General features: G+C 40.6%; 1 protein-coding gene across 1 annotated transcript in view; it reads right to left on the reverse strand.

The window, feature by feature from the left end:
- LOC113172803 (cGMP-dependent 3',5'-cyclic phosphodiesterase) overlaps positions 1-26,898 on the reverse strand; it is a 176,236-nt gene that overhangs the window by 19,029 nt on the left and 130,309 nt on the right. Inside the window, exons 6-9 of the mRNA XM_026375835.2 lie at positions 3,127-3,182; positions 2,910-2,969; positions 1,344-1,500; positions 653-705 (exon numbers count right to left, since the gene is read on the reverse strand). Coding sequence (XP_026231620.1) covers positions 653-705; positions 1,344-1,500; positions 2,910-2,969; positions 3,127-3,182 — 326 coding nt within the window. The remainder of the gene's footprint in view (positions 1-652; positions 706-1,343; positions 1,501-2,909; positions 2,970-3,126; positions 3,183-26,898) is intronic.

The raw sequence follows: 26,898 nt of genomic DNA on the forward strand, positions 1-26,898 counted from the left end.
AGCCTTACATTACTTAATTAAATCATAACTCAAAGATATTCAGTTTCCTATGATACTAGAAAAAGAAACGCAGCAAATCTTCACAACTGAGGAGCTGGAACCAATGTAAAGTATTTACGATATATATATATATATCCTGTTTTACCAAAACTCATAGTAGAAGTTCAAAGAGCTTCATGCTCAGTAGTATGAAAAAAACCTTAGTATGAGCATGCAAAGACCTGATAGAGTGGGATTTTGTCCCTTTGATGCAGTGTAACCTTCATATCTCTCTTCTCTCTAGCTCACATTTTCTTTATCTGTCAATACGTCCATACATCGAAATTGTTGTTGGGTTTTTGCACATACTGTCCCTGGAGCCTCTCCTCACCCTCCTCCCATTTAATCTACAGCTTATCCTTCACTGCAAACAGTCTTTGCACCTCTTCCCCCCATTCCTTCCTTTTGACACAAAGTGTATCATATATATACAGGGGAGGAGGGGGCATCCTATAGGGAAGCCGATGAAGTCATTGTGTGATACAAGCTTGTAGTATGGGTAATAACAGAATCCATTCTGAGAAGTCACTGGCAAGGACTTCACATTTTGCATATACTGTACTTCTTTAACAGTATCTGTATGTTTAGTGTATGAGTGATCGCAGCCACTTACATAATTGATGACTTTGAGCTGGAGAGAGGCTGCATCAAGGTCATAGAGCTCACCTGAAAGAGAAAAGAGAGAGAGTGATGGGATAAAAGCAAAGGCACATTGGCGTTGAGGCAAGAGGCGAATGCAGAGCATGCACGCAAGCGGACAGAAAGCAGTCCAGGGAGGGATGAATTGAGACAGCGAGGTCGGGGAAGGGTGAACAGGAACCAGCTAACAGAAGGACTAATAATGAAGACAAGACAAGGAATGGAGGGAGGACTGGACTGCAGATGATGATGGGGGGGGGGGGGGGTTTGACAGAGAAGCAGAGGGGTGAGGCAGAGCCTGTAAAAAATGGACGAGAGTAAAGGCAACTCATATTTGGGAGTAAACGCTGATTAATGAGTATGTGCGCAGGAACAGCATTAGCAAGTCCTTTTCCATTATGCATGAGAGTTTTAACAGTGTTTCTGCGAAGCGTTCTGTTTTCACACAGGAGCTGTCACACATTCTTTGTGCCAGTGACAGAGTCCATCTAAATTCATAGAGTTTTTGTCCAGATGGGTTTACTCTATTAACATACCTCACCTCTCACATTCCAGTGGGTGGGTGCGTGATTATGTTTGAGTTCTGTATTTGTGTAGATGAGTTGTGGGAAATGTTTGTGAGAGAATGTGAAAGACAAATTAGAGACAGGGACAAAAAGAAGTACCACAGAGTTGCAGTATGTTGCGGTCCAGCTCGCAGTAGTCCTGCTCTGAGACGTTGAGGTGCAGCAGTGCGTTGTGGGACTGTATAGGTGAGGGGCTGAGAGGAGGCCTGTGGTACGACGCCTGAATAGCCTGGACTCGCGTGCAAGCCACTGAGGCCTGTGACGTCACGTAATGCAGAAACACACACAGAAAAGCACCAAACGTCAGTTAAGTGTACAGAAACTTACAGACAGATGAAAAAGTGTTTGATGTCATTTTATTACATTTTATCCAGCTAACAAAATGAATTCAAAGGCTGTTGAATTAAACATCACCAGTCATCACAAGAATCCTTGTGTGCATAATCTAAGAAACCTACAACAAAGTGTTTTCAAAATACTTATTAGAGTCTGTGCTTTAAGTGCAGTGATGGACAGTTAGGTCCATAAATAATGGAAAGATAGAATAAGAAGACTCTGTGTAATTCATTGTTTGTTCCCCACCACATTATACGTAAGATGTGACTTTCACATTTATTTTAACTTTTTTTTTTTTTTTTACAAAAAAATTATTCCATTAACCATTCAGAAATTACAGTAATTTTCATTCATACACCCCTATTTTTTTGGGGGGACTCATAAATAATGAAGCAAATGGCTGACAAGCAGTTGCATGGCCAGGTGAGTCCTGTTCCCTTGTTATTCCATGACTAATTAAGCAGATAAGACATCTAGAGGTGGCTTCATGGTGAAGAAGAACTCTTTCTCTTGAGGAAGTAGCTGTGTCATTATGAAAATCTACAGTCAAATAACACTTATGATTGTAAATTCAGAACGGTGCAAAACACTGGTAATGCTCAACAACAGAAAGGCCAGATTAGACTAAGCCAGAAAACACCTGGAATAAGATTCTTTAGACTGATAAAACTAAGATTAACATGTACCAGAATGATGAAAAGAGAAAGAAGGAAATTAATAGCTCATATATACTACATCATCTGTCAAACATGGTGGTAGCAGTGTTATGACATGGGCATGTACAGCATGGCTGACAATGCAACCGGCTCACTGGTGTACTAATGAGCTGATGAAAGTAGCAGGATAAATGCTGAGGTGTACAAGCTGCAACTGATAGGACGCTGCTTCATATTCATACGCTACTTCTTACATGATTAATGACCCAATGATGACTCAAGGCACTTCACTGGCCAAGTCAGTTGCCTGATCTCAACCTAACAGAGCAGCTTTTTACTTAGTGAAGTCAAGACTGATGGTAGAAAAACGCTGTGCACATCTTGAGTGTTTAATGCCAAATAAAAGTGGTGGTGAACAAAGCACAATAAAAGGAAATGATCTTTGTTCCATTATTTATGGACCCAACTGTATGTGTTTAGTTCTTAGTGGAAAATAAACACATTTTCTGCATTCTCATAGAGAGCGCGGTACATAAGCTGTGCTTTATCCCTTCTGTAAAACACAGTGAAGGCGGTTAAATAAACAGCGAACTCTTCCAGTGAGTCAGCTACTGTCACCAAGTTGTGTTCTCACATCTGTAACTAAGACACACAGAAAAAACACAGAGCTTACATGTTTTTCCACCATATTAAGATGCACTTCATCCTGATCCGACAGTGGATTACAGCCCACCTGCAACACAAAAACACAGTTCAGTCCAGCCCAGTAAATAATTCATTTATTCTCTGGATGTTAAATAAATCCAAATGAATCTATGAACTGTAATTCATTAGTTTGGTTTATAAACCCAATGAAAACCTATTGAGTGCCCCTAAAAGCAAAGACTCACCAGTAAAACAGCAATGGCCTTATCCTTTTCCTGATCCAAGATAGGAATGACAACAGCTGAAAAAAGAAAGAAAGAAAGAAAGAAAAGACAAACTCTTTTTATTACCCTACTTTCATTTTCTTTCCATGTCCTTGTCTCTTAATCTTGTTTCTTCTTCCTCCATTTTCTAATACTAATAGAAAGATGCAGGGGAAATGAACATGGACAAAAATAAAAATAATGCCCTTGCACGACTGTTTATTATCGTCTTTCATTTTCCTTCTCTTGTTATTCTCGTCAATGCAGAGTAGATAGCAACAGCAGATCCTTACAAACAAAATAAGTCTGATAATGGAGCAGTGCTGCTGCAGACTAAATAACAATAAGAGCGATGTGTTTGCCACACTAGCACCAAACTAACTATTTTTTTAGTGGTGTTTATTGATCAGTCGGGTGCAGAGTGGCCAAACACTTCTACTTTAAGTTGTCTCTATGATTACATCCTTGCAGGTTATTCTCTTTGTTTTACCTTAAAATAAAATCTAAATATGTTCATTTGAAGAGGAATGCGAAGTCTTTTCATTCAAGCTTTTTTTCCTCATCGCATTTTTTTCTCACTGTGGACCTTTCATTGGTCTCTTGTCCAATTTCATTGCCCACGCAGCTCCATACCTCTCCCTTGGCAATCATTATCTCTTGTTCACTGCTCCTCTCCCTACTTCCATTCGTTTGCTTTTTCCTCCCACGTTCTCACATCTCTCTGCTCCTCTGCATGTACAGGTGCACACTCGCACATCCTCCAACAAGCACACATGCACAGATGCACGGATTCACAGATGTTGATGTATTTGTCTGTCCACCAGCATCACTGAAGCGCTGGCTACAACCCTAAATAAACACACAGCCACTGTACAACCACACACACCTCTTCTGTGTGCTGGTAGCGGTGCTGCGAGGCAGGCTTTGTACTTTTCTGGCAGTTCGGAAGGAGGAAGGCCGGCACACTGACATCGCTTCAGCTGGTCCACGATACTCCTAATACAGACAGATGCAAGTTGAGTTAGACTCAGGTTTGAGAAAGACAATTACCTGCAGCACATTAGTCAGACTGAGAAACAGAGAGAGACAGACTGTCAGACGCTGTGGAGACAAAGAGGAAATGGGGATTTGGAAGACAATTGGAGAAAATGGAAAAATAATCACCAGCATTATAAAAACAGACACGTTTGTGTTCATTGACACTAACCCAAACAAAGAAAATACATGAATACTCGTATTATTCATTGTGAAATTATATGAATTCAATACCATTATTTGTATTGGCCAGGTGTGAAGCCAGGTGTGATGATAGCAAGGGCGTGGGTCTTTGTGTGTGTTATATTTAACACACAGAGAGAGAGAGACGCTTTCTCATGCTAAAATATGAAACAAGGATTTGTTTAATCTGGTCTGACTATTGCCAAAGACACACATGTGCGCACAGACACGTGCTCACTCACACACATATGCATGCATCAATGCATGCTTTAGTAAACATACACTTTGAGATGTGCATGAATATGGAGATGAACAACAAAAAGAAGAAAAATAGTTGTACTCATGCACACAGGTAAATAATCTATTGAACCTCTGACAGCTAACCTCTCTCTCTCCCTCACACACACACACACACACACACACACGCGCGCGCGCGCGGGCGCACACAAAGCAGCAGTCACTCCATTACATGCTCATAGAGTCTGAAATCCCCTCGAACCACTGCAGCCAAATCGCTGCATGGTGCATTGATTTAAAAGTGTCCATTTATTTCAGCTCACTGAGGAATAGTTCACTTCAGTGCAAAACATTCTCTTTGTAGTTTACTATTGTGGCGAATACAGCTGACCTTTGTGTAATGGCTTTGTTCAAAGCAGCTTCCTGCATGATCATGAAGCCAAATTATACTGGGAACAGTAAAGAGCTAAACAAGACCTAAACAGACCCAGGGGCAGTAAAAACAATAGTGTTCATATGACAATTACATATTAGATAAAGTGTATGTAAAATGTTTGGTGTATGGAGTATTAGGGTGAATGAAAGCATAAGCCAACCGTAGCTAAAACAGACTAACATGTAAGTCAAAGTGGGAGTAGTGGGAGGTGTGTTTTCTTTGCAGGAGTGGTCAGAGGCAAGTGTTAGCTGCAGCAGTAGAGGGGGAGATGTACTGTACATTTAGACAGGACACTCACGCACAGTAATGTGTGTGTAGGTGAGTCGTTGGTGCTCACAGAGATCAGCTGATGATGAACTGATCTGGGATGTGTTAATGACTTCATGTTTCAGCCTGACCCTTCACTATGAGCTCCACTTATTATAACTGCTTAACCATTAGTAAGGAACACTGCAGTTCCCAACAGCTGATGGTGTGTTAATGTGCATAAGCATTAAAGGGTATTTGCAGGTATTGTATTGTGTTACTTTCTCTGGACAGTTTTGCAAATGACAGATAGAACTAGTACAGCATGGTCATTTATTTGTTATTTAATTGTTTTGATTTGCACCTTAGGGCCACAGAGTATTTAAGTGAAATACTTCACTGTACATGCAGATATGGGATGAGTACTGACTACTAAACTACTTTTTTGACCCTAATGGAGAAACTGTTGCTGGATAGCTCCACATAGATGATGGTGCAAGCACACCAGGACACGTGGTCAGGAGGCACTGGTAATCGAACAACCAACCCTGGGGCTCATGGATGACTTGCAACATAAATTTGGCAGCAGTAGAATTTAAATCCATGCCCCTGAAGATACTTTGAAGCCAAACTATCGACAATTTTACTGACTAGTGCATTGATGTGAAAGACATAATGGAAAAAACAGACATGTTAAGTAACATGTCAATAGTCCTTTTCACAAGAGGGATAAATGTTACTGACAATGACAAAATAAACCAATGTTTGTGTAAGTACTGCAAAGACACCTCAGTGTATTTTGGATATTTTAAATCGCTGGCTGTTCATCTTCTTTTTACAGCATTTCTCACAATAGCTTGTTTGGCTGAGAGACTTCAGCTATCTCGTACACAACAAATAGTTTAGAAGCTAAGCAATCGTTAAGGTTGTCTTTGCTGAACTTGTTTGTGCATTTTTGTGTGTCTGTGTGTATCAAGGTCCACGTAATGGGCTTGTATGTATTAGAAAATGGGCTGGAATGAGACTCAAACAATGTGGCCTTCTGGCTCTCAGATGGGTTCGTTGAGTGTGTGTGTTAGTGCAAGTGTGTGTATGCCAAGGTCTTGATAACAGGCTTATATAAGCAGGTGAATTGGAGGCAGAAAAGTAACAAAGTGCCCTGTAGCTTTTTTAATATCCCCATTACCTCCACCTAGTGTGCGTGCATGTGTGCGTACATGCGTCCGCTTGTGCTTGTGTCCTTGCATGTTGTGCCTGCATAAGCATGTTTGTGTGCAGGCCTGTGTTTGTGTGGCAATGAGGTGCTGGAAAAAAAGGTTATTCTCTGTCTAACAGACAGTTTCATCAATAATGTAGTGTTGGTTTTTGCGAGCGCCTGGGCAGCAGTCGCTCTAACGCCCGGGTTTGTAGAGCTTCAGCAAGCACTTAAGAGAGGAGAGGATCGCCGTGTCTCACTGAGGGACCCCAGGCACTGTCACCTCGGCTATTAGCCCTGCGATGCTTCCACGGGGAGAGGGATTGAAGGTGAGAGAGAAAGAGGCACGTCGGGGAGAGGAGGGGGGTGCAGAGTAGAAAGACTGAAACACAGTTGGCTTAGTGCTTCACGGCTCTTCAGGGAAAGAGCTGGCTGAGAGGAAAAGAGGGCAAAGACAGACTGCTGCTGTGAGGTGGGAAGGTGGAGTAGCAGATGACAACAAAGAGATGAGTAACAAGAAGGGGAAAAGTGAGATAAAGGGAGAGTTTTAATGAGACAGCGAAGGAGGAGGGAGATCAGAGATGATTGCGGTAAAAATGTATAAGAGAGATGGAGAGGGTCCGCATTGTTTCTTGATGATGAGATCTCGCTCTCTGTGACAGAGCTGTCTCCGAGCTGATGATGTGATTTGGGGTTGAGTGGCTCATATTCATTCAGGTGACACCTGCTTTTCACACAGAGAAAACAGCCACCCCTATTTCCCGCCTCTTCATCTCAACCTTGTTCTGGTGCTTCTCAAGGTATCGCTGCCCTCCAACAACGCCGCAGCAAATCAGGATACAGCAGAGATTCACGGAGACGAAACATCTGCGTCTTGCTGCACACACACACACACACACACACACACACACACACATACATGCAGGCGCAACAGCACACACCTGATCTTCCCCTCCTGCGGCAGTTCATGTGGCGGGTCGACAGACAGCAGCCTCAAGTCTCCCTCCAGGATGTAGACACATACACACTCCTGGAATGAAACACACACATATATGTGCACATTCATTTGTAATATTAATCACATTCTAATTAATTTAATGAGTGATGAGCCTCATCCATTTGCAACAAGGCCTGGGCCAGCGCTCCCTGGTTTAATGTCAAGGCCAATTTATTTAGCTGCACCATGCTGAATACTAACAGGAAGTTTTTTTTTTTTCAGGTGAAGGAAATTTCAGTTATGTTCAGCTGCTTGTACAAATGTAGAGTTTGCGTGTGCAAATACCGTGCTCGGTAGCAGCTCCTGGATGCTGTCTCGTAGGGCCACTCGCAGGGAGCACGCGTCGACAACTGCCGCGAGCCGCAGCAAAGCATCCTGTGGAGGGACACAAAAAGATGCCCTGATGTCTGTGTGGTTGTTTATGATCTTGATGTGCAGTCCTAAAAAAACCTGAGGCCTTAGCTATGGTCTTGTATTTGTGTGTGTGTGTGTGTGTGCGCGCAAGGTTTATGTTGCAACAGCTCTTCTCCAGATATTTACTTTGGCACTGCAAAGGCCTCTCAAACAATATTTAAACAGTGTCAAACTTGGTAAACGCGCGGCAATCTGCGCCTGTTGGAGACACAAGCGAGGTATTTAAAAATGAACTGAACTCAGATGTCGTGGAGTTAGTTTTGCTCTTCAGGGCTCTCTGTGCTGTTGCTTAATTTTGGCACTCTGCAAATCAAACATAAATATGTTGTAGGCATGAAGATTATTCATTAAATGAAAGACCGTATTGCGGTACTATCGGCACAAATCACATATATTTACTTTGCTCATTGATGATTTCTTTGAAGATTTGACTGAAGCGCTTAACTGTTAAGAAATACAGTAGTTATCTTAACTGCCTGTGTTCTGTCAGATTAAATTTAACAAGAGCCAATCTATTTAACTTTTTATCACTTTTAACTTTGATAAATCATCTTTCCACATCAAAAATCATGACACCCACAGAACCTAAAGGCAGACGAGCATGAGAGCAAGAATGTCAACATTGAAATGAACAAGACAGAAATGACTCTTCATCAGACTAAAGGCTGGGGTTACGTTTGAAATGAACCGTAGCTGCTCTGAGTGGCCACACTTAAACGTGGGGCCACAATCAAATGTACAAATGAAACCGTCTCCACTCTCTTGCCTTTGCACAACCAGCCAAACGATGAGAAAGAGGGCATGTTTGTCCAGTTGTTAGTTTTAGACAGAAGAGAGCTAACAGAACAGCCGTGGGAAGTTGTTTCATATGCTGCCAGAGCATCGGAGAAGCACTTCATTTGAGCCACACTAGCACCTTAAAAGGGACAATATAAAACTGCAAAGTGAAAGCAGTTTGTTTCCTTCAAGAGCTCAGTTTGGTTGTCTAAAAGCAGACTCCTACTTCAACAAACATTAAGTTTGGAAACAGAGGAACTGGAAAAAAAGGGGGGCTGACGTGCAATAACAGCTTATACAATACGTATATTACTGGATTAGTGCTTTTAGATTTTCATGTTTTCACCTTCTATAATTATTACAAATTACAAAGCCACTCCACCTCACAGTCTAACCCCACTAATAGGGAACGTGAGCTGGGGTTAGACTGTTGGGAGACAGGTTAGTTTTACCCTACTGATGATGTGTTGTTGCAATAGTAATTCATCATAAGTCCTTCTATCGTCCTCCTAACGTCCCCTGTTACATTTCTAAATTCATACCATAAGAATATTACCACTCTGCATGCAGCCTGTCCCGGTTATCATACTGCATTATGTTTCTAACATGTTACCACAGTCTAAAGAAACATCTCAGTGGGACTTCAAAATCTGATCAAAGCACAGGGAGACAAGTGAAAGAAACCACAGCAGCTTAAGATGCTGCAGCATTTAAAACTGTGTACTGAGTGTAAATGATATAACGATGAAAATGTTGGAAATATTGCATGTGACTGCCAGATCATCCTCTTCCAGTTGTTTTAACAAAGCTGTTAGTCACACAGTCCCGCTGGAAGGAACAACATCTTGTTTCTCCAAGCATTCGAGTCTCTATGTCCACTTCTCACGCTTTAATTTGTCTCTTTCTCTCTGACACTTTCAATTTCTTTCTCCTCCATCTATCACTCACGTTAAGTTGGGAAGAAGGGCAAGGAGTAAAGGACAGGATGGAGTGAGAGAGTGGAGAGTCTTGTCATGACTGAGCACTGAGTGTTGGTTATTACATATGATTAGATATGATTAAATGCGATTAGCTTTGATCACTCAATCAGTCTGCCAGAGTGCTGTTGTAATGAAGTTGGAGCTCTGCCAGACCATGTGTGAGTGTGTGCGCGTGGATCCGAGGGAGAAAGAATTTGGATCTTGAAATGCTCGTGCAAATCCCATTAAATTATCGAAAGTACAGTAGATCTGAACAGCAGACAAACAACAAATGTCCACATCCTCCCCACTCTTCTGATCAGAACAGGCTGAGGAAAGACGATGAAACCTGCCATGCTTTTTCTGTGTGTGTGTGTGTGTGTGTTTGTCCATGTGCATTACTAACAATAAGACGTATGCCCCTGTAAATGTCAGACTCTGTCTTTTGACCTTTCACAATCATTTCTTGCCATAAACCTCAAACCATCTGTTATATTAATTTACCTGCTGCACAATCACTGCACACACCTTCACACAAACAACACGCACACACACACACATACACATCCAACCACCCACTCATTAAATCTTGATACAGATGCTGAACCACATGATTTTTTTTGTGCCACCTCATAAAATACACACAGCTTCATCTCTGTTTGAAATTTCAATTTAACATTCTTAATTTTTACCTTTTAGCATTGCAGTCGCATTTGCAAAATTTCCTTCAGGTTCGCTGCTGTGAAAGCTTTTCAGAAACAGAAGTGAAGCGCTTTGTTTTCTAATTGAATGACGTACTTTTAGAGATCATCTAATGGGGTTTGTAAGGGTCACTGAGCCTCTTCAGCGAGACGACTTTCGCAGTCCACAATGTAATCCTTCAATTAGTTAAAAACTGAGACATGACAGTCTCCAAACTTTGAATGAAAATAGCAACATGATTTCATTACACTAACACAGTTTGTTCTTCTCTAATGCCGTTTCAATTCATGTGAATTTGGTCAAAGCTTTTATCTGAATTGATTCGAAAATGCCATGAAAAGAGCACATTTTTAATACGGGAGACGTTAAAGCCACCCTCCAACCACGAGCCAAAACAGCATGACATTATTTCTATTTAATTATTTTGGTTTCATTTCAGAAATACATACAATATTCATTCTGCTCATTTCATTACTGCCATTCATGCACTCATCATGCAGGATGTATTGCCTGCTGGTCTCTCTGTACGCAACAATATAAAAATTACAATAAACATGTTGCATTTCTGTTAATCCTAAGTCATGCTGTGATTCTGTCTGCTTCCTTTAACAAATATTTTCTTCACATCTGTTTCGTCTTCCAACTCGAGTCTATGTTGATCTCCAGGTTTCTCCTTCCCTCCTTCTTTCATCAGGATGTGGTTGTTGCTGTTGTCTTTATCTGTAGCCTTTCTAATCACTGGGAGCGCGCTGACATTTTGAAGGGCACCTGTGATCAGAATAACTAAATACTGATTCCTCTCTTTATCTTTCTCAGGGCGACCCCTCACACATGGATGCAGATGCAAAATTTAAGACGCCATGCTGCTTGTGTCAAATGCTCAGGTCCGGTCTACCTCGACTCTTCTTTTTATAATTTGACATTTTGCACATAACGGTGTTAATATAAAATGTAATTGACAAGTCAATTTGAGTTACTGACTGTGCACCAAGATGACAAAACAATTACAATGTAATGAGTTTAAGGACCGATATGTTTTCTACATCCTTCACACAATCTTCTACATTGTACCATGCAGATTTTCAACTGTAGGCAGAAAGGTCTGAAGTGTCTCAAGTGTGTAATCTTCTGCTACAAGAGCTCTGCTCAATTTGCTCTTTAGGGGGGCACTTAAGCTTAAAACATCTCTGTGAAGCTGCTAACATAGCCGTCAGCCCACAGGTAGAGTATAGGCCTAATAGTATAGAGATGAGAAAATAGTCAAACAGAACATGGCTGTTCAACATGGAAATGCCGACCTGACAATAAATGCAGGTAAAGGTAAAAATACATGTAAAAATTTTACCCTTTCATTCAATCGTTTCCCTGAGCTACAGCAGTCATAAATCATACTTAATAGAGAGGGAGGGAACGTAACTCCAGGAGGACAACTCACTGAAAGGTTTAATTAAGTCTACATGGACAGAGCTGCAGCTAGCAGGATAAAGCCAAATCAGCTCTGTATAATATCGAGATAATTTCCTATTGAGCAGAACTAGGCCAAATAACATTAGCACAGTCTGTCTAATGTTTATATGGCCTGCTTTGGTGAACATGGTGAACAGGGTTTTTTTTGGGCACATAGAACAGTACACTGAGCACTTTGTTGTATGGGGTTGAACTTCTATAGGAAAAACAGAGCTGACATATTTCAAGCTGATTAAAACCAGATGATTTCCCCACACCTACTTGACCCAGCTTTGATAATCAACTCTCACGCTCACTGTATTTCTGCTCTCCAGTGGTAAAATGTGTCTAATTATACATCTGTATTTGTTGATGCTCACTGCAATATAGCAGATATAGCTGATAAAAGGGAGAAGGAAAGTTAAGAGATTAGTTAAATATGATATGAACACGTATACCCTGTCTGAAGATAGAAGAAATCACAAATACACCCCAAAGTACTTTATGATCTGCAAATATAATACTCTCTATACTAGACCCATGAGCCAACAAAAGAAGCCTCCTTGTGTTTTGTTCTGCTCCCGTCTGACAATCATTATGAGACAGATGTTTGACTATTTCAGTAGATGGCTTCAAGGTGAGTGACACTGTTTATTTGGTTCAGATGTTACTCAGCCGATGTCACATGCACTTACAGGTTATGGTTTAGCAAAAATAGTCATGACTATCAGGATAAAATCCCACATAACAATTTCCTTCTCTTGTGCACTCACCGATGTTTCTTGTGAAGATGAAAACTATAATCATCATCAAAGTAAATCGTATCCATTTATTTTCTTTTCCCTCCAGCATCGATACAAATCAACCACTTTCCCACACCTACACGAAAACAAATTACATATGAAAGGCCATACAACAACACATCTGCAGATTTCTATCACTGATGGTGATTTTGCAGCTCCAAAGATGTCTTTTCCCTCAAATAAGCACTGCCTTTAATTCTGTTGGGGATTAAAGACATTGTGTATTTCAAGGCTTTTCTCACCTAAATTTAAACATGTACTGGGAAAACCTTCAAAACGTGGTTAGAGACTTAACACTCTATACTTCACTGTTCCTGACGTCAGTTGCACGTAACTTTAACTAATTTGGAGCATGGGAAGCACATGATGTTAGTTATATTTCACATTCTTAAAACTTCAGCTCTGAACTTAATGTAAAATACTTCAGATTTACATTTTCTATTTATTAATAAACAGTCTGTTTTAATTGCAATTATATATCACTACCAATTATAACGGTTTTATAGTTTTTTCATAAATGTATTGACTGTACTAAATAATATTTAAGAATATTAGTTTAATGAATACTAATATTCTAAACTGGCCACAATAGAGTAGATAAAGACCTGGCTTAGCTATAGACTCGCCTGGGAGGATTAGTTTAAGGAGCTAATTGGAGCCTTTAGGGTAACTCCCCTATTTCTTATCTGCTGCATTGTTCACAAAACCATCTAATGCTGTGAAGTGAGCCACATCTGCATTTCAAGAGGGTCGACCTTGATCTAAGAGGAAAAAGATGAAGAAGGGTAATGGTACCCCACTTCCAGATGATTAAAGGCATGCTCCTTCATGTCTGTATATGTTCATGTAAAACCAAAGGTTTTCATGCTCTGACTAGTCCCTCGGTTCTCCTTCACCTGCTGCATGTTTACCCGCGGTAATTTAACTCAACAGGGGACATCACGTTGTCTGCTCGCTCTTTAGCTTTTGTGCTAAGTGAATTACTGATGCAGATTGATTCTTGCCAGTCATCTGTCAGTCGCTAAAGGGAGGGAGGAGTGAAGAAGGACAAATGTAAAGATTTAATCAATGTAGCTTCTTGACACACACACACAAACACACACACACACACACACACACACACACACACACACACACACACACACACACACACACACACACACACACACACACACACACACACACACACACATACACAAATGCAGCATGGCTAAAACGAGGCCAATAGCGTTGCAATGGGTCCTGGTTGTTATTCCAACAGAGCTGGGTCTCCAGTAGCATCACTAACATACTGGAGACACATGCACTGTAGAATACAGCCAAGCCATGAAGAAGGGCCTCACCATGCACATACACACACACATTCACAGCACCCCACTGATATTTTTAATAATAAATATCCAAGTGTAGAAAAACAACAGAGGACAAAGTTGGATGAAAATGTTATCAAAATAAATGGAGGCAAACAGAAGGAATGGGAATGAAAGACTATTTAGAATAATCTGTCTGTATCTCACACACACACACACACACACACACACACACACACACACACACACACACACACACACACACACACACACGCGGAGATAAGTGACTTCAGGTGTAAAACAATAAATCTGATGCTGCTATGGTGATGATAAGGCTGACCTATCACTGCGTGAAGAGCAGGAGAAACAGGTGCCTCACGGTGCTGCTGCTTAATTAACCTAACTCTGTATGTGTGTGTGTGTGTGTGTGAGAGAGAGGGAGAGGGTGAAAGGAAGAGAGACAGGGTTTTGTTTGAGCTTTGAGTGAAAATTATTAAACTGAGACCTGCCAACAGACCACAATTCATAAATATTTCCCCAGCATGTCTCCAGGGAAGTGGATGATAGACAGAAGAAGTGAGAAACAGAAATTCAGACCTGGAGAACAAGTAGAAAGGCAGTAATTGACAGACTAAACAGGGGAATCCAATCCCATAAAGACAGAAAACTGCTCGCTGATTACATTCACACATCGCTCAGAGGAGAGAGACAAGTGTTGAGATGTTGCAATAAAAGACAGAGGAGAGAGGCCAAGAATCACAGATACAATTGAGCAGAGATCTCTGTTTATCAGGAGAAATTCTCCGTGGTCAGTGAACTTCAAATCTGTTCCATAATATTTCACATATACACAGCCGTTCATATCACACTATTTGGTGTTATCACTAAGACTTTGTGTTCTAATTAAAGCCTTTGGCAGAATTTCTCATGAGTTCATCTATAACAAATCCAGCAAGATTGATTTAAATCAGTTCCACATGCTGTAAAAATTGACAGTAATATACTGGCAGGAACATTTTCCAATTCTCAGGCAGTCTAAGGTTGTTTTAGCATCTCCAGAGACAATGGCAGACAGCTGTTCTCATCTGGTCTATTCAATATTACATTTTAATTAAACATTGAAAAAAGAGAGAAATAATTAAATAGAGGGAAGTTAAAAATAAACCAGATTCAAACTCTGATTTAGAGGTTCTGTGTTTGGGAAACTGTTAGATCATTGTGCTATGAGTTCATCCTCAATTGGGATTGATCATTATGCTTCGTTGGCATTTTAGCAAGAAATACCAGTTTGTGTTTTAATGCATGCACAATATAGACAAAAGTTACCAACAAAAGTCCAGACCTGTGGAGTGTTGTGCCCCTTGATGGCTGACATTTAACAGGCAGGATTAGGAACAGGGATGTGATTCTCAAACAGCTACCCACTGTGGTTACACTCATGAATAATAGCAAGAGAGTGACTCGACTGTACGGGTCACTGAAGGTGATGGCACCAGTGATGGATATGACACTCGCTGCTGACAGCTTGGAGCAAAGCAAATCAAAACAACCTACCGTGGCCCTGGCATGAACGCGAACGCATCAGGATGAATGAATAAAACCCATTAAAACTGTTTTGTTTTTTAGCAACAACTAGAACCTGTTGAACCACTTTGCTCATGGACTTGTTGCATTCAGAGAAGCAAATATTGTGTTGTCATTTCACTTTTATGTAACTTTTTAGTGGGGATATGCTCCAAAGCTTATCTTAATGTGATGAGGTGCGGTGAAAACCTCCAGTGACACAGACTCACAGAACAGCGCTGGCAGAGCGGAGGAGATATTCCCTACTAAAGGTTTCTAACCAGTCAGAGAAAATCATCCTTGTGTCAATCCCTGGGCTGTGAGAAGCCAAAGGTTTTAACTATGAATGTGTAGTTTTGACACAGTGTCAGTATTTGCGGCCCTGGGCGGACTGATTTGGGGGTGTCGTGCTACAGCTTGCTTGATACCAAAAAGTTGCACGTGGTAGCTTTACATGCACTGCTAATTGATTTGTGTTAACCATCATCCTGGTTAACACAGTGAAACATTCTTGTCGATGGGAAATTATTAACCGTGTGGTGCCAGCTCATTCCGCGTGCAGCTGTTTTTGATGAGCGTCTGCGTGAGTGAATAAATGAGCTCCTCTGCTGTGTGTTTACAAGTGTCTCATGCCTCCGTTCGTTTCAGGCTGTGACTGAGCAGCATCAGCGTCCTTCACCCTGCATGAATCTTCCTCTATCATCACCTCTGGTGGTGGTCACTGTGCACGGTGTCGTGTTTCCGCACTGAGAGTCATTCCTACAATTACAGTGATGACGCACAATGATGACAGTGACCAAGGCGCTGCTGATGTCCATGAAACCTTAATGTTTTTCCCACATAATTTGTGGGAAATCTTTTTTCTTGAATTCTCATGGATTATTACATGCAGGGGCTACAGGCTATACAAATAAACAACTCTTAATAGCTAAAGGTCTATAAGACGTTTGTCTTTCACAACTAGTTTTTTGATATTTTTTTAATAATATGTAATTTTTTAAGTAATGTTCCAGCTTTGGCTCTGAGCAGTAAAATGCTTTTTAATGGAAGTCATTTCAAGTAAACACATCCACTAAAAACTGTTTACAACATAGTTATAATTTGATTTTAAAAATACCAAACGTCTCGCTTGTTCTCAGTTTGTCTACAGAACCACAAAAACCACAAAGATTATATGAAAAATATGCAAATTATAAGACACTACATAAAAACCAGGTTGAACAGATGTGTTTTTAGTCTGTGTCTAAAAATGCCAATGGCTCTGATTGTTGTGAGACTCTTCTCGCTGAGGGACTGGCCTCCCCTCAAATGTCAACAACTGCCAATCAGGGCTGTCTAAATATCATGACCGCTCAAAACCTACTTTGTGGAAATGGAACAATCTGTTGTGTATGATAGCGCCCTTGTTAGAGACAATGATACCTAAACTCGTCTGCTTTCTGGCGTCCCCACAGCGCTGCACTTAGGAGCTATTCAAAGCTCTGGAAAAAGGGAGGCTGATGGGAATGCACAGGAGAAAAACACTATTCCTTTCTCAGTCACACAAACTCTGGCAGGTAGGCCACAATAATGCTCTTCATTCTTCAGTCTCAACCTTATGCTCATCTGTATCTGATGCACGCTCTCCCTCTTTGTTGCTCTGTTCTCTCTCTGCTCTGTTCTGCATAGTCTCACTATTCATAGTTCCCATCACCACCCCTTTCCCTCTGTCTCTTTGTCACCTGTCTGTTGCTACATTTGTCCCTTACATCCCATTATCTCTCCTTCGCTTTCTTTCTTTCTGTCTCTCCGCTGCAGGTGTTTGACAGTCACACTGTCGTCATATGGCTGCTGTTCTATTTTAATCTGACTCTTCTGTTCAGGAACACACGCCCACATGCTCTTGCCATTCTCTTGGCTCCATTTCTCTGTCTATTCACACATTTTTTTCTCCTCCACTGGGCTGTTACCCTGCTCGAACTTTTGGCTGTATTTCTCTTTCGACTCTAGCTGGTGCTTTTTTTTTTCTATCTATCTATCTATCTATCTATCTATCTATCTATCTATCTATCTATCTATCTATCTATCTATCTATCTATCTATCTATCTATCTTGTCTGTCATAGTCTTGTTTTAGCAAATATTAAAATGTCTGGACTTTTCAATGTTTGTTCAGACCAAGCAACAATTGTTGCTACCTAGGAAACTGCAGACATCATAGACAAGCAAATCGCCATGGATACAAACATCACAGTTGCCATGTAGTTCACAATGAGGCACTTGATAATGTCATACTGCACAACGCTGTGATTCTTAATGAATCTCGCCTTGAGACTCTGGCTCCACTGATAGTTACTTAACGGAAGTCACTTTGTAAAGATATGGTGGATTTTACAGGTTGTTAAGTGTGTTATGGTGTGGTTGTTAGCAGTGTTGCCTCACTGCCAGAAGGACCTGGGTTTGAATGGAGGTTGCACGTTCTCTCCGTGTCTACATTGGTTTTCTCTGGGTACTCCAGATTCCTCTCACAGCCCAAAGACCGGTGCAGTATGTTAGGTTAACTGGTGGCTCCAAATTGCCTGTCACAGGTGTGACTGTGGGTGTGAATGGTTATTTGACCCTAATCAAACCACAGCCATCACATTTTCACATCATTAATGTGATAAGTAAATTCAAGATTTCTTTTTTTCTGCTGTTTTGGAAGGTACAGCCGAATTATGTTGTCCTGCATTTTGTCATTTAATTTAAAAATTGTTCATTCATCATGGAAAATAGTAGTCTCTATATATGTCCAGGTGACTCATTGAGCTCCGATTAAAAGGCGCTTATTAAAAGCCTAAGAACATGTTTCCTGCAGAGCACCATGTACAAGCACCTCTGAGGGTGAGTGTGCACCATCCAGAGCAATCAGTGTGTTCATACATCCCTGCTTTCTTTTGAATTACTACTCTCCATTTCTGCAGTGGGCGGGTAGATCAGCTGCACACAGGAGGCTACTTTAGAAGAAGAGGGTAAGTAAACATAATACAGCATGTCTGCTGAATTCTACTATATTCTGTGCTGTGTTTGGTGTTTATAAATACATTGGCCATATAATCATTGGTATATGTTGGAATGAGGCAGAGAAGAAAGTGGCCAATGAGCCAATCAACATCAAGAAGCCAGATAAGATTCAGAATTTCAAAAACCTGGAGGCACACAACAGACCCACATGGGGCCTGTGTACTATGTGTGCACCAGATATAGTCTAACTTGTTGCAGAAATGATTTGTGTTTGAACATGGGTGCAGGGGTGGAAGGTTTCAGTGTGATGCAGACTGTGTGTATGTGTTATGTCACATCACGCACAAGGACATGCAAGGGCTTCAAAGCCACTAGAAACAGCCCACGGGATTAGTTTGGCAACAAGTAAAGAGCCTCTTCTGAACCTGACTTTACATGTGAAGTAGGACGATTAGCTGTAAAACAGCTGTTACTTAGAAATAACAGACCTGGTGAAAAATTATAAAATTAACAACAGCAAGGCGAAAAATATAAAGGCGATAATATAAAGCTGAGCAGAACTGAAGGAAGTTTACTTGATGATATCATATTGGCATCTAACCAAAGATTTCCAGTCATAGAACCGTGACAGCTTTGTTATTAATACGTCTGTCAGGAAGCCAATGCACTTACAGAGATTGCTGTTTCTATGTTGACAATCACATCTCAGCTAGATAATAGCTGAAACCAAAGACGTGTCTACTCTCTGTGTCATAGAGAAATCTTACTCATCAGACTTTTACTGAACTGAACCATACGCAGATTAACTTTATTTGTGTAGGCCTGGTCTTTTTTCGCCTTGCTGTTGTTAAATGTTTAGCTGTTACTTGCTCACAGGCAAATTTCCAGTAGCATGCTACAATGACTGCCAGGAGATTTGTGATGCAACTGCTGCAAATCTCTCTCTTTCAGTCGTTTTATTTTGTTAATCGTCAACACTATAAACTCCAAGTGGTTCTTCCTGACACGAGTAACAGGAAGATGGGAATACCTACACACATGCAGAGAGAGAGAGAGAGAGAGAGAGAGAGAGAGAGAAGAAGAAACTGGGAGGTGTATTCCCTGTGTTCACATGTTCGTGCACTTGTTATTTGAACCGCGGAGCCTCTCACCCAACTGCAGCCTTCTGTTTAACACGTCACTGTGTGAAAGGCTGCGTGTGTGCTTGTGTCTGTGAGATCCCACTTCAAAGTGTACACCTGGGGCATCTATTGCACATGAATGCAGCAAATTAAAAATGAAAATTCATTAAATTGAATTATAAACACGCCTTGATTAGTCTGCCCCAACACACACACACACACACACACACACACACACACACACACACACACACACCTAGAAATATGCACAGGTGCAAGCTCAAATATGACTTTAATGACTGATTAGCAAAAACATGAAATGAAACACAAACATAGACACTATTAGATTCAGAAACGAGTGTTTTCATTTAAACGTTTTGTACAGTCTTGCAGTCTGCACTCCTAATAAGATGCAGAGACTATGTCAGTGTTTGTGTGTGTGCACTGTGTTTTGTATGTGTGTGTGTGTGTGTGTGTGTGTGCATTACACCATTGTTTAGGGGTAGAATACATTTCCTGTTAAAAATTCCAGGATGGACTCCCCTCTGGGATCTTCCCTGTTTATCTGTTCAGGAACACACACACACCCACACCCACACACACACACACACACACACACACACACACACACACACACACACACACACACACACACACACACAAACACACATTGTCGCAGGGCAATACAATGCCTCTGTCTCTTGATGTTACCTCTAAGTCTCCTTGACATTTCATTCACCTCCCGTTTTCCCTTCTTCCTCCCCTTCCCGGCTTCTCTCCATGCCTGCCTCTCCATCTTTTCTTCTACTGGGTCATCTCATGTCATGTTAGTCTATCCTCTCCTTTCCCATGACCTCTTTTCCTCTACTGTGTTTTAATCTTGGATCACCTTGAGCTGCGTGTGTGGTTGTATGTGCACAAATCTATAGGAGAGACACCAGGAGTGGACTTAGCCTTGAACTGAAGGAGGGCACCACAAGTATTCGAAATAAAACACCTTCTGTGATTCCTCAAGTATGTAGTCACATGTAGTCACTTGGTTGAATTTCAAACTGCTTTTAAAGCCGGGCTTGTCTCTCTAAATCTAAAAAACTATATCCTGAAGCTGGGTTGGTGTAGTAAAAGTCATAAAATGTAACCTGTGCAATAACATATTCTGGATTATTATTAAAAACAGAATATGACCAGTAGCTGATGAACATAAACAAGGACGGTTTGTGAGGAAGAGAGAAGAGAGAAATTGATAAGTGAGAGTTGGACAGTTTCATGGTGAAAACAGGAGTGATGTTAGAGGAGTGAATATTAAACAGAGGTGTTGGCCCTGAGGGACACATTGAATATAATTTTTATTCCCAGTGGACAAAGTCGACAATTTTTTTACACCAAGGCTGTAAACTAAAACACCTAATTTCTAAGGGTGAAAAACGTTGGTACCTCTGTAAAAGTGATCAATTTCATATCCCCAAAGCAGCATCACAGCAGATGTATCATTTAAGCCTGTAGATAAATACAGTGGGTGTTCTGCAGATAACACAGGAACTCATTGAAATCAGTCTGGTCTGTCCAGGTCTGGCGTTCTGAATACAGACTCCAATGAAATAAACACTTTAGTCTGAGTTTAACTGATACTGGACATCATCACTGTGTTTTTGGAAACATTCTATACGTCGGAAGTCGTCTAATGCATAAAATTTTTCTGACTGTTAACAAACTGTGCTTGACCCTCTGATCACAGGTTTGCCATCAGTTTGTCCTGTTGCCTAAGAATAAAAGTTAAACTGCTGATCTTTTACCACCTGCTGTGGTAGAGACATGGCATACACTCAGGACAGGGCTAACATGCACACAGACATACTCACTGGCACCAATTCAGTTGAAAAGAAATGATTACTAGTAATTAATTAGTGGACTAGCAGGACTGTTTTGATAATCAATTATATTATTTATTGTTAACCAAAATATCAACTGATCAAAAAATAACCAATAGATTACATTTTTAAATAACTGCGCAATAAATTGACCAATAACAAAATAAAACAATTGATTCATTGATAAAAAAAATTTTCTTTAGTTGTAGCCTACCACACAGCATTTAAAAATCTCACCTTGGGCTTTTTTAGATCTGAACAGTTGTCAGAATAAGGATAAGGAATAGAGGATATTTATATAACTGCACATGCCATCTAATCGACCAACACACAGACGTCTCATTACGCAGCATTCCTGGCATTGGCACAAGTGATGTACACCCTAGGTTAGATGAATCTCATCGGGCTTCAGTTGGCAAGAAGCATGGTTCAGGAAAATAATTACAACCCTGAAAGCATTAAAATAATATGGAAAAAACCCAGGAACAGCAATTACAAGTTGGCAAGAGGGGTCTATTCATTTGTTGCCACTCTGGTTTTAGATAATTAAACTAATTCTGTGACATCTAAGAAGACAGATGAGTCGAGTAAAAAATAAATTGACTTATTTTGTTGAATTCTTAAGGGGAGTTGTCTACTGAGTCTTACTTGTCCTCAACAAAGTAATAAACCATGTTTACCGAGCTCTGTTTCCATGGTAAACAGTTCTCACACTCATCTGGGTCAGTCTGATTATTTTAGTAATTATTAAGTCAGCAGCACAGCAGCGCAGTGGTTCTTCTGCTTCACTTCATTTTCTGTGTGATAACGAGCTTTGGTGCCCTGTCCCAGAGAAAGACAAGCAGGACTGGGGAACTGAAAACTCAGAGAATTTGTTCGTCTGTCTGTGTTTTCACCCTGCAATGGACAAGCAACCTGTGCGGCTTTTTTTATTTTTTTCCTTCATGCTTTTATCTCATCATGTCAGGTCTTTGTTACTGGCTTGTTCTCCTGCCTCAGTCAGTCAACAATGACCTGGCTGCAGCTGCTGCAGGATGCTGCTGCCAGGCTTTTGACAAACACTCACGTCAGTCCCACATCACCCCATGACTGGCCTCTTTACACAGGCTCCCAGAGAAATACAGATTTAATTTCAAAAGCTTTTTCATTTCACACTAGGTAAGATGGTCCAGCTCTGACATCACTTTTGCTGAGATACTGAGACCTAACAGGGCTCAATGGCTGTAGTCCAACCTTAAAATAGACTTCAATGGTGATTCAAGCTTTTTCTATAGATGTTACATTTACAAATTTGACCTTTACTTAAAAATAAAAATGCTCTCTTTAATTACATTTAAATAATTGATTGATAAAAATTGTATTTTCTGAATGGTTTGGTGTAAAACTATTAATATTTATGTAATTATACATTAATTTATTTCTGTGTTCATACACACAAACTACATCATGTGTAGTTTTGTGATGTAACATATATTTTTAGAGGTGCTACACAAATTTTTGTGAGACTTATGATATTTACATTGCAAAAGGCAGAAAAATATATCCACTACTAATACTAATAATAATAACTTATATTTTTGGTACCAAGGGTTTGGGGTTCAGTGTCTATTCATGGATGTATGATATTTTCTTTGGAGGTCTACATGAGCCAAAGAGGGACAATGTTAAAGATCTTTATTCACCAGCTGCTATTTGACATGAAAATATGAAAATATGAGCTGCTGCCAATAATTATACAAAACAGTATTATGTTTCATTAAACCCTCGTCCTTCACAGTCCATTATGCTTTTCACAGTGAGTGTAGTTGCCAGCTCCCATTTACTACTGATAACAATGCTGCCAGTCTCATGTTATCCATGTATCATCTCTTGTGATATGGTGAAGAAGAGGAGAGAGCAGGTCACATAAGGTCAAGGTGGTCGAGGAAGAAGATTTGATGAAGATATATGAAGATGAAGAGGAGGAGGAGAGGGCAGAGAGACCTATTTCTAATGAGGCTAACTGTGTGCTGACAACAGGGCACCAGACACTCAATCAATTCCTGCTTCAGAGGTCACACACACACACACACACACACACACACACAGCATGAGAGTGTGTAGCTGCTGCTCGAGGCCATAATTCAGACTAAAGGATTCCTGCCATAGACACACAGACAGAGCCGACTGGACAGGAAGGGCATAAATTACTGATAAAACACTCAGTCACACACACGAAACAAACACACACGCAGCCCAACATAAGTCAGATTATATATGATCTGACAATGATGCCATAAAGAGCTTAAGACATTGCAGCTTGGAAAATTTGTTAGACCAGCTGTATCATCAGCAGGACAATATGCATCTACTTCAAGTCTGTCACATGTGGATTCATTTGCGCAGACGCTTGACAAGCTGCAAATGTGACATTTAAAGGTGTTTTGCTGAAAAAACTTTGAATTAGAATTGAATTAGATGTAGCGGTCAAACACCGAAACACACACACACACACACGCACAAACAAACTAATCCCTGAGGACCACTTAGCTGATTGGACTAGAAGTGATTGATAGAGAGTTTGTGATTGACGGCCTCTACTTTCACATTACACACACACACACATTGATGCAAACCCAGTGAAAATAGTAAAAATATTATTAATATTATTGTATCTTGCTCAAGGCTGTCTTATCAGGGACTTGCAGAAGTCTACTTTGAATTTCAAAATAACCACATCCCCTTGTGTGTGTGTGGTGTGTGCGTGTGGTGTGTGAGAGAGAGAGAGAAGGAGAGAGAGAGGAGAGGGAAGAGTGGCAGTGATGTTTTGTTAAAGGCAACTTTATTTCATAGAAAGCTTACTAAACAGAGTTGACACAGTGCTGCAGACATCAGCAAAAAAACACACTTGCTAACATACAAACCTACATATATGTGATCGGTGAACTTCTGAACACAAACTTTGCAGCTGCTGAAATCTAACTTACACATTTTTACAGAGTTTCTGCTGCTAGAAAATAAACAATCATTATATGTTCAATTCAATATTAACTGGATTGCAGGATGTTTTAGAAAACAAGTAATGCTCTGCCGCATCCTATCTGTGTGTGTGAGTGCGCGTGTGTGTGTGTGTGTGTGTGTGGTGGCACTGGAGCGTTTCCTCTGAGTGGGCACAGTCAAATACAGAGATTATAGTCAGCCCATTAATCGTCTGACACGCACACTTAAGTCCACTATTTGAACCCTGTTATCATAGTCTTATAAGTTACCTGATTTAACATCAGTGTGTCCATATTTTGTGCACTACCACAGCGATTGAACTATATTTTCTGCAGGTACAGTGAGGTTAATGTGTTTGAAGAGCGACTGCACGCCTGATTACACATTTGTGTCAAAAATGTGTAATATATCTGTGTGTGTGCGTTTGTGCAGTGTGAATCTTTGTAAGTCCTCTAAATACATGTGAGCGCAGACAGTTGCTGCATGCTATTATACTCATTACACACACATACAAGCACACGTGCACAATTTCAAACCGCTTTTGAGGGAACGCCACGTTTTTTAAAAAAGATGTGAAAGAAAAGGAAGGAAAAGGAAATGATTGAGAGAAATCTGTTAAATCAGTGTTTTTAAACCAGTCTCAGAGGAGAGGCACGTCACAAACGCATGAAGTATCCACAGAGATACGCACATATGCACACAAAGATATGATTAGATCAATTCACTACCAAGACTGATTGAAGTCAGAGCAACAGCAGCAGAGGGCAACGTTAGAGCAATTGAAAGGGAGGGAGTAGGGACAGGAAGACACCAAGGAGAGGTGGAAGACAAAAGAGAAGCAGGTGGATGAATTAGACTGATAGATGGCAGAATACAGGCAGGAGACAAGAGGAAAACTGAGAGAACAGTGAGAAAGGTGAGATAGGAGAGAGCAGAGATGTGAGATACACTGTACATATGGTATGAAACTCATCTGTTTCCAGATACACTGAGTAATCACTTGACATTAAAGGGGAATGCCATCGATTTTACACATTAAAGTCTCTGTGCTAATGCACATATGTAAGGAGTTGAATGCAGCTTTCTGTGGCTCCCAGGGAACCTGCACATAAACTGCCAAACATTTGGGCACTGAAGCACTTCAGGTCTGAAGATCTGGAGGAGTTACAGCAGCAGCCATTCAAATTTTCACACCCTGCCACGATAATGGGACATGTTTACCGTAATTGTAGCCCATTTGTTCTGCAGAAAGAAGTGGCCATCAGAAGTGAGCTCAGTGGACCCAAACTTTCGATTGCACTGCGGGTGATGAAGGCACCAGATTTTGAGGGAGAAGAAATGTATGGAATAGAAAAAAGGAAGGAACACAATGTCTCTGGTTCTGCTGCATCGATTTTAAACTGTTATTAACTGCCCATTGTGAGTCCAACAGTGTTTCAGGAGTGCCATGCTAAATCGGTGGCGGTATCTGGATTCTGCCTCTCTGCCTGTGTACCCCCCACAGTGCTGACAGAGACAAAAAGTCGTCAGCGACGCGACTGGGAGAAGTTAAAGAGAGATTAATTTTTTGCAAATATGAAGAGATGGATGATTCCAAGAGCTTTCCACCACAAATGAAGAAAAAGTAGTAGAAGAAAGTTGTTTGCTACTTGTGTTCAGTGAGACATTATTGGCACAGTGGAGCAGACCTATAACCGTGTTCTCTGGCTTCCCAATTGTAGACAACATGTCTTTACATTAACATTATATGAAAGAAGGAAAAAAGAAGAACAATGTGTGAAAACAAATCGCTGACGTGGCAGTCTGAGCAAATTATGCAAATTAGACACTACACACAACACACCTCCAGAACTAGAGCCTTGCCGGAGCCCAGTGAGTGACAGACTTCAACTCTGAAACTGTACATATTACACAACAGTACGGGTGTCTCAGATCTGATCACATGCAGTTTGATCTGATCCAAATGCAGTGTTATGCATTTATGAATATCTCCCATTAATGTCTGTCTTTCATTATAGAGCATAGAAAATTACATGTTAACACCAAGTGTAAATTAGAACTCAGAAACTGAAGAGAATAGAGAGTGAGAGCGAATGACAGGGAGACATGGAGTGAATGTGTGAGAGATTAAGAGTATTAGCTGCAGGCAGTGAGATAGGGATGTGCCCAAGTAGAAGTCAGATGACCTGCATATTGAACTTCTGAATGCCTTGAACAAAACTCCTTTACTCATATTAAGTTGAACAGTGATAACCCTGTGACATTAACATAGTGTTCAGACAGGAAACTTTGCATAAGAAGAGATTAAGAAGCAGCCAGTTTGGCCTATAACTACAAAATAATGTAGATATTTCATCACAAAAAGTACCATGTTTGCTGTAGCTGCAACAACCCTATACTTCCTCTATCCCAGCTTTATTTTTTATTTGCAAATTTGTAAAATCTTGGAAGTCAAATAAGCATTTGTTTTATAAAGCAAGTATCACACCACTACTTTTTAAA

This window comes from Anabas testudineus, chromosome 13 (genome assembly GCF_900324465.2).
Source record: "Anabas testudineus chromosome 13, fAnaTes1.2, whole genome shotgun sequence".
NCBI lineage: Eukaryota > Metazoa > Chordata > Actinopteri > Anabantiformes > Anabantidae > Anabas > Anabas testudineus.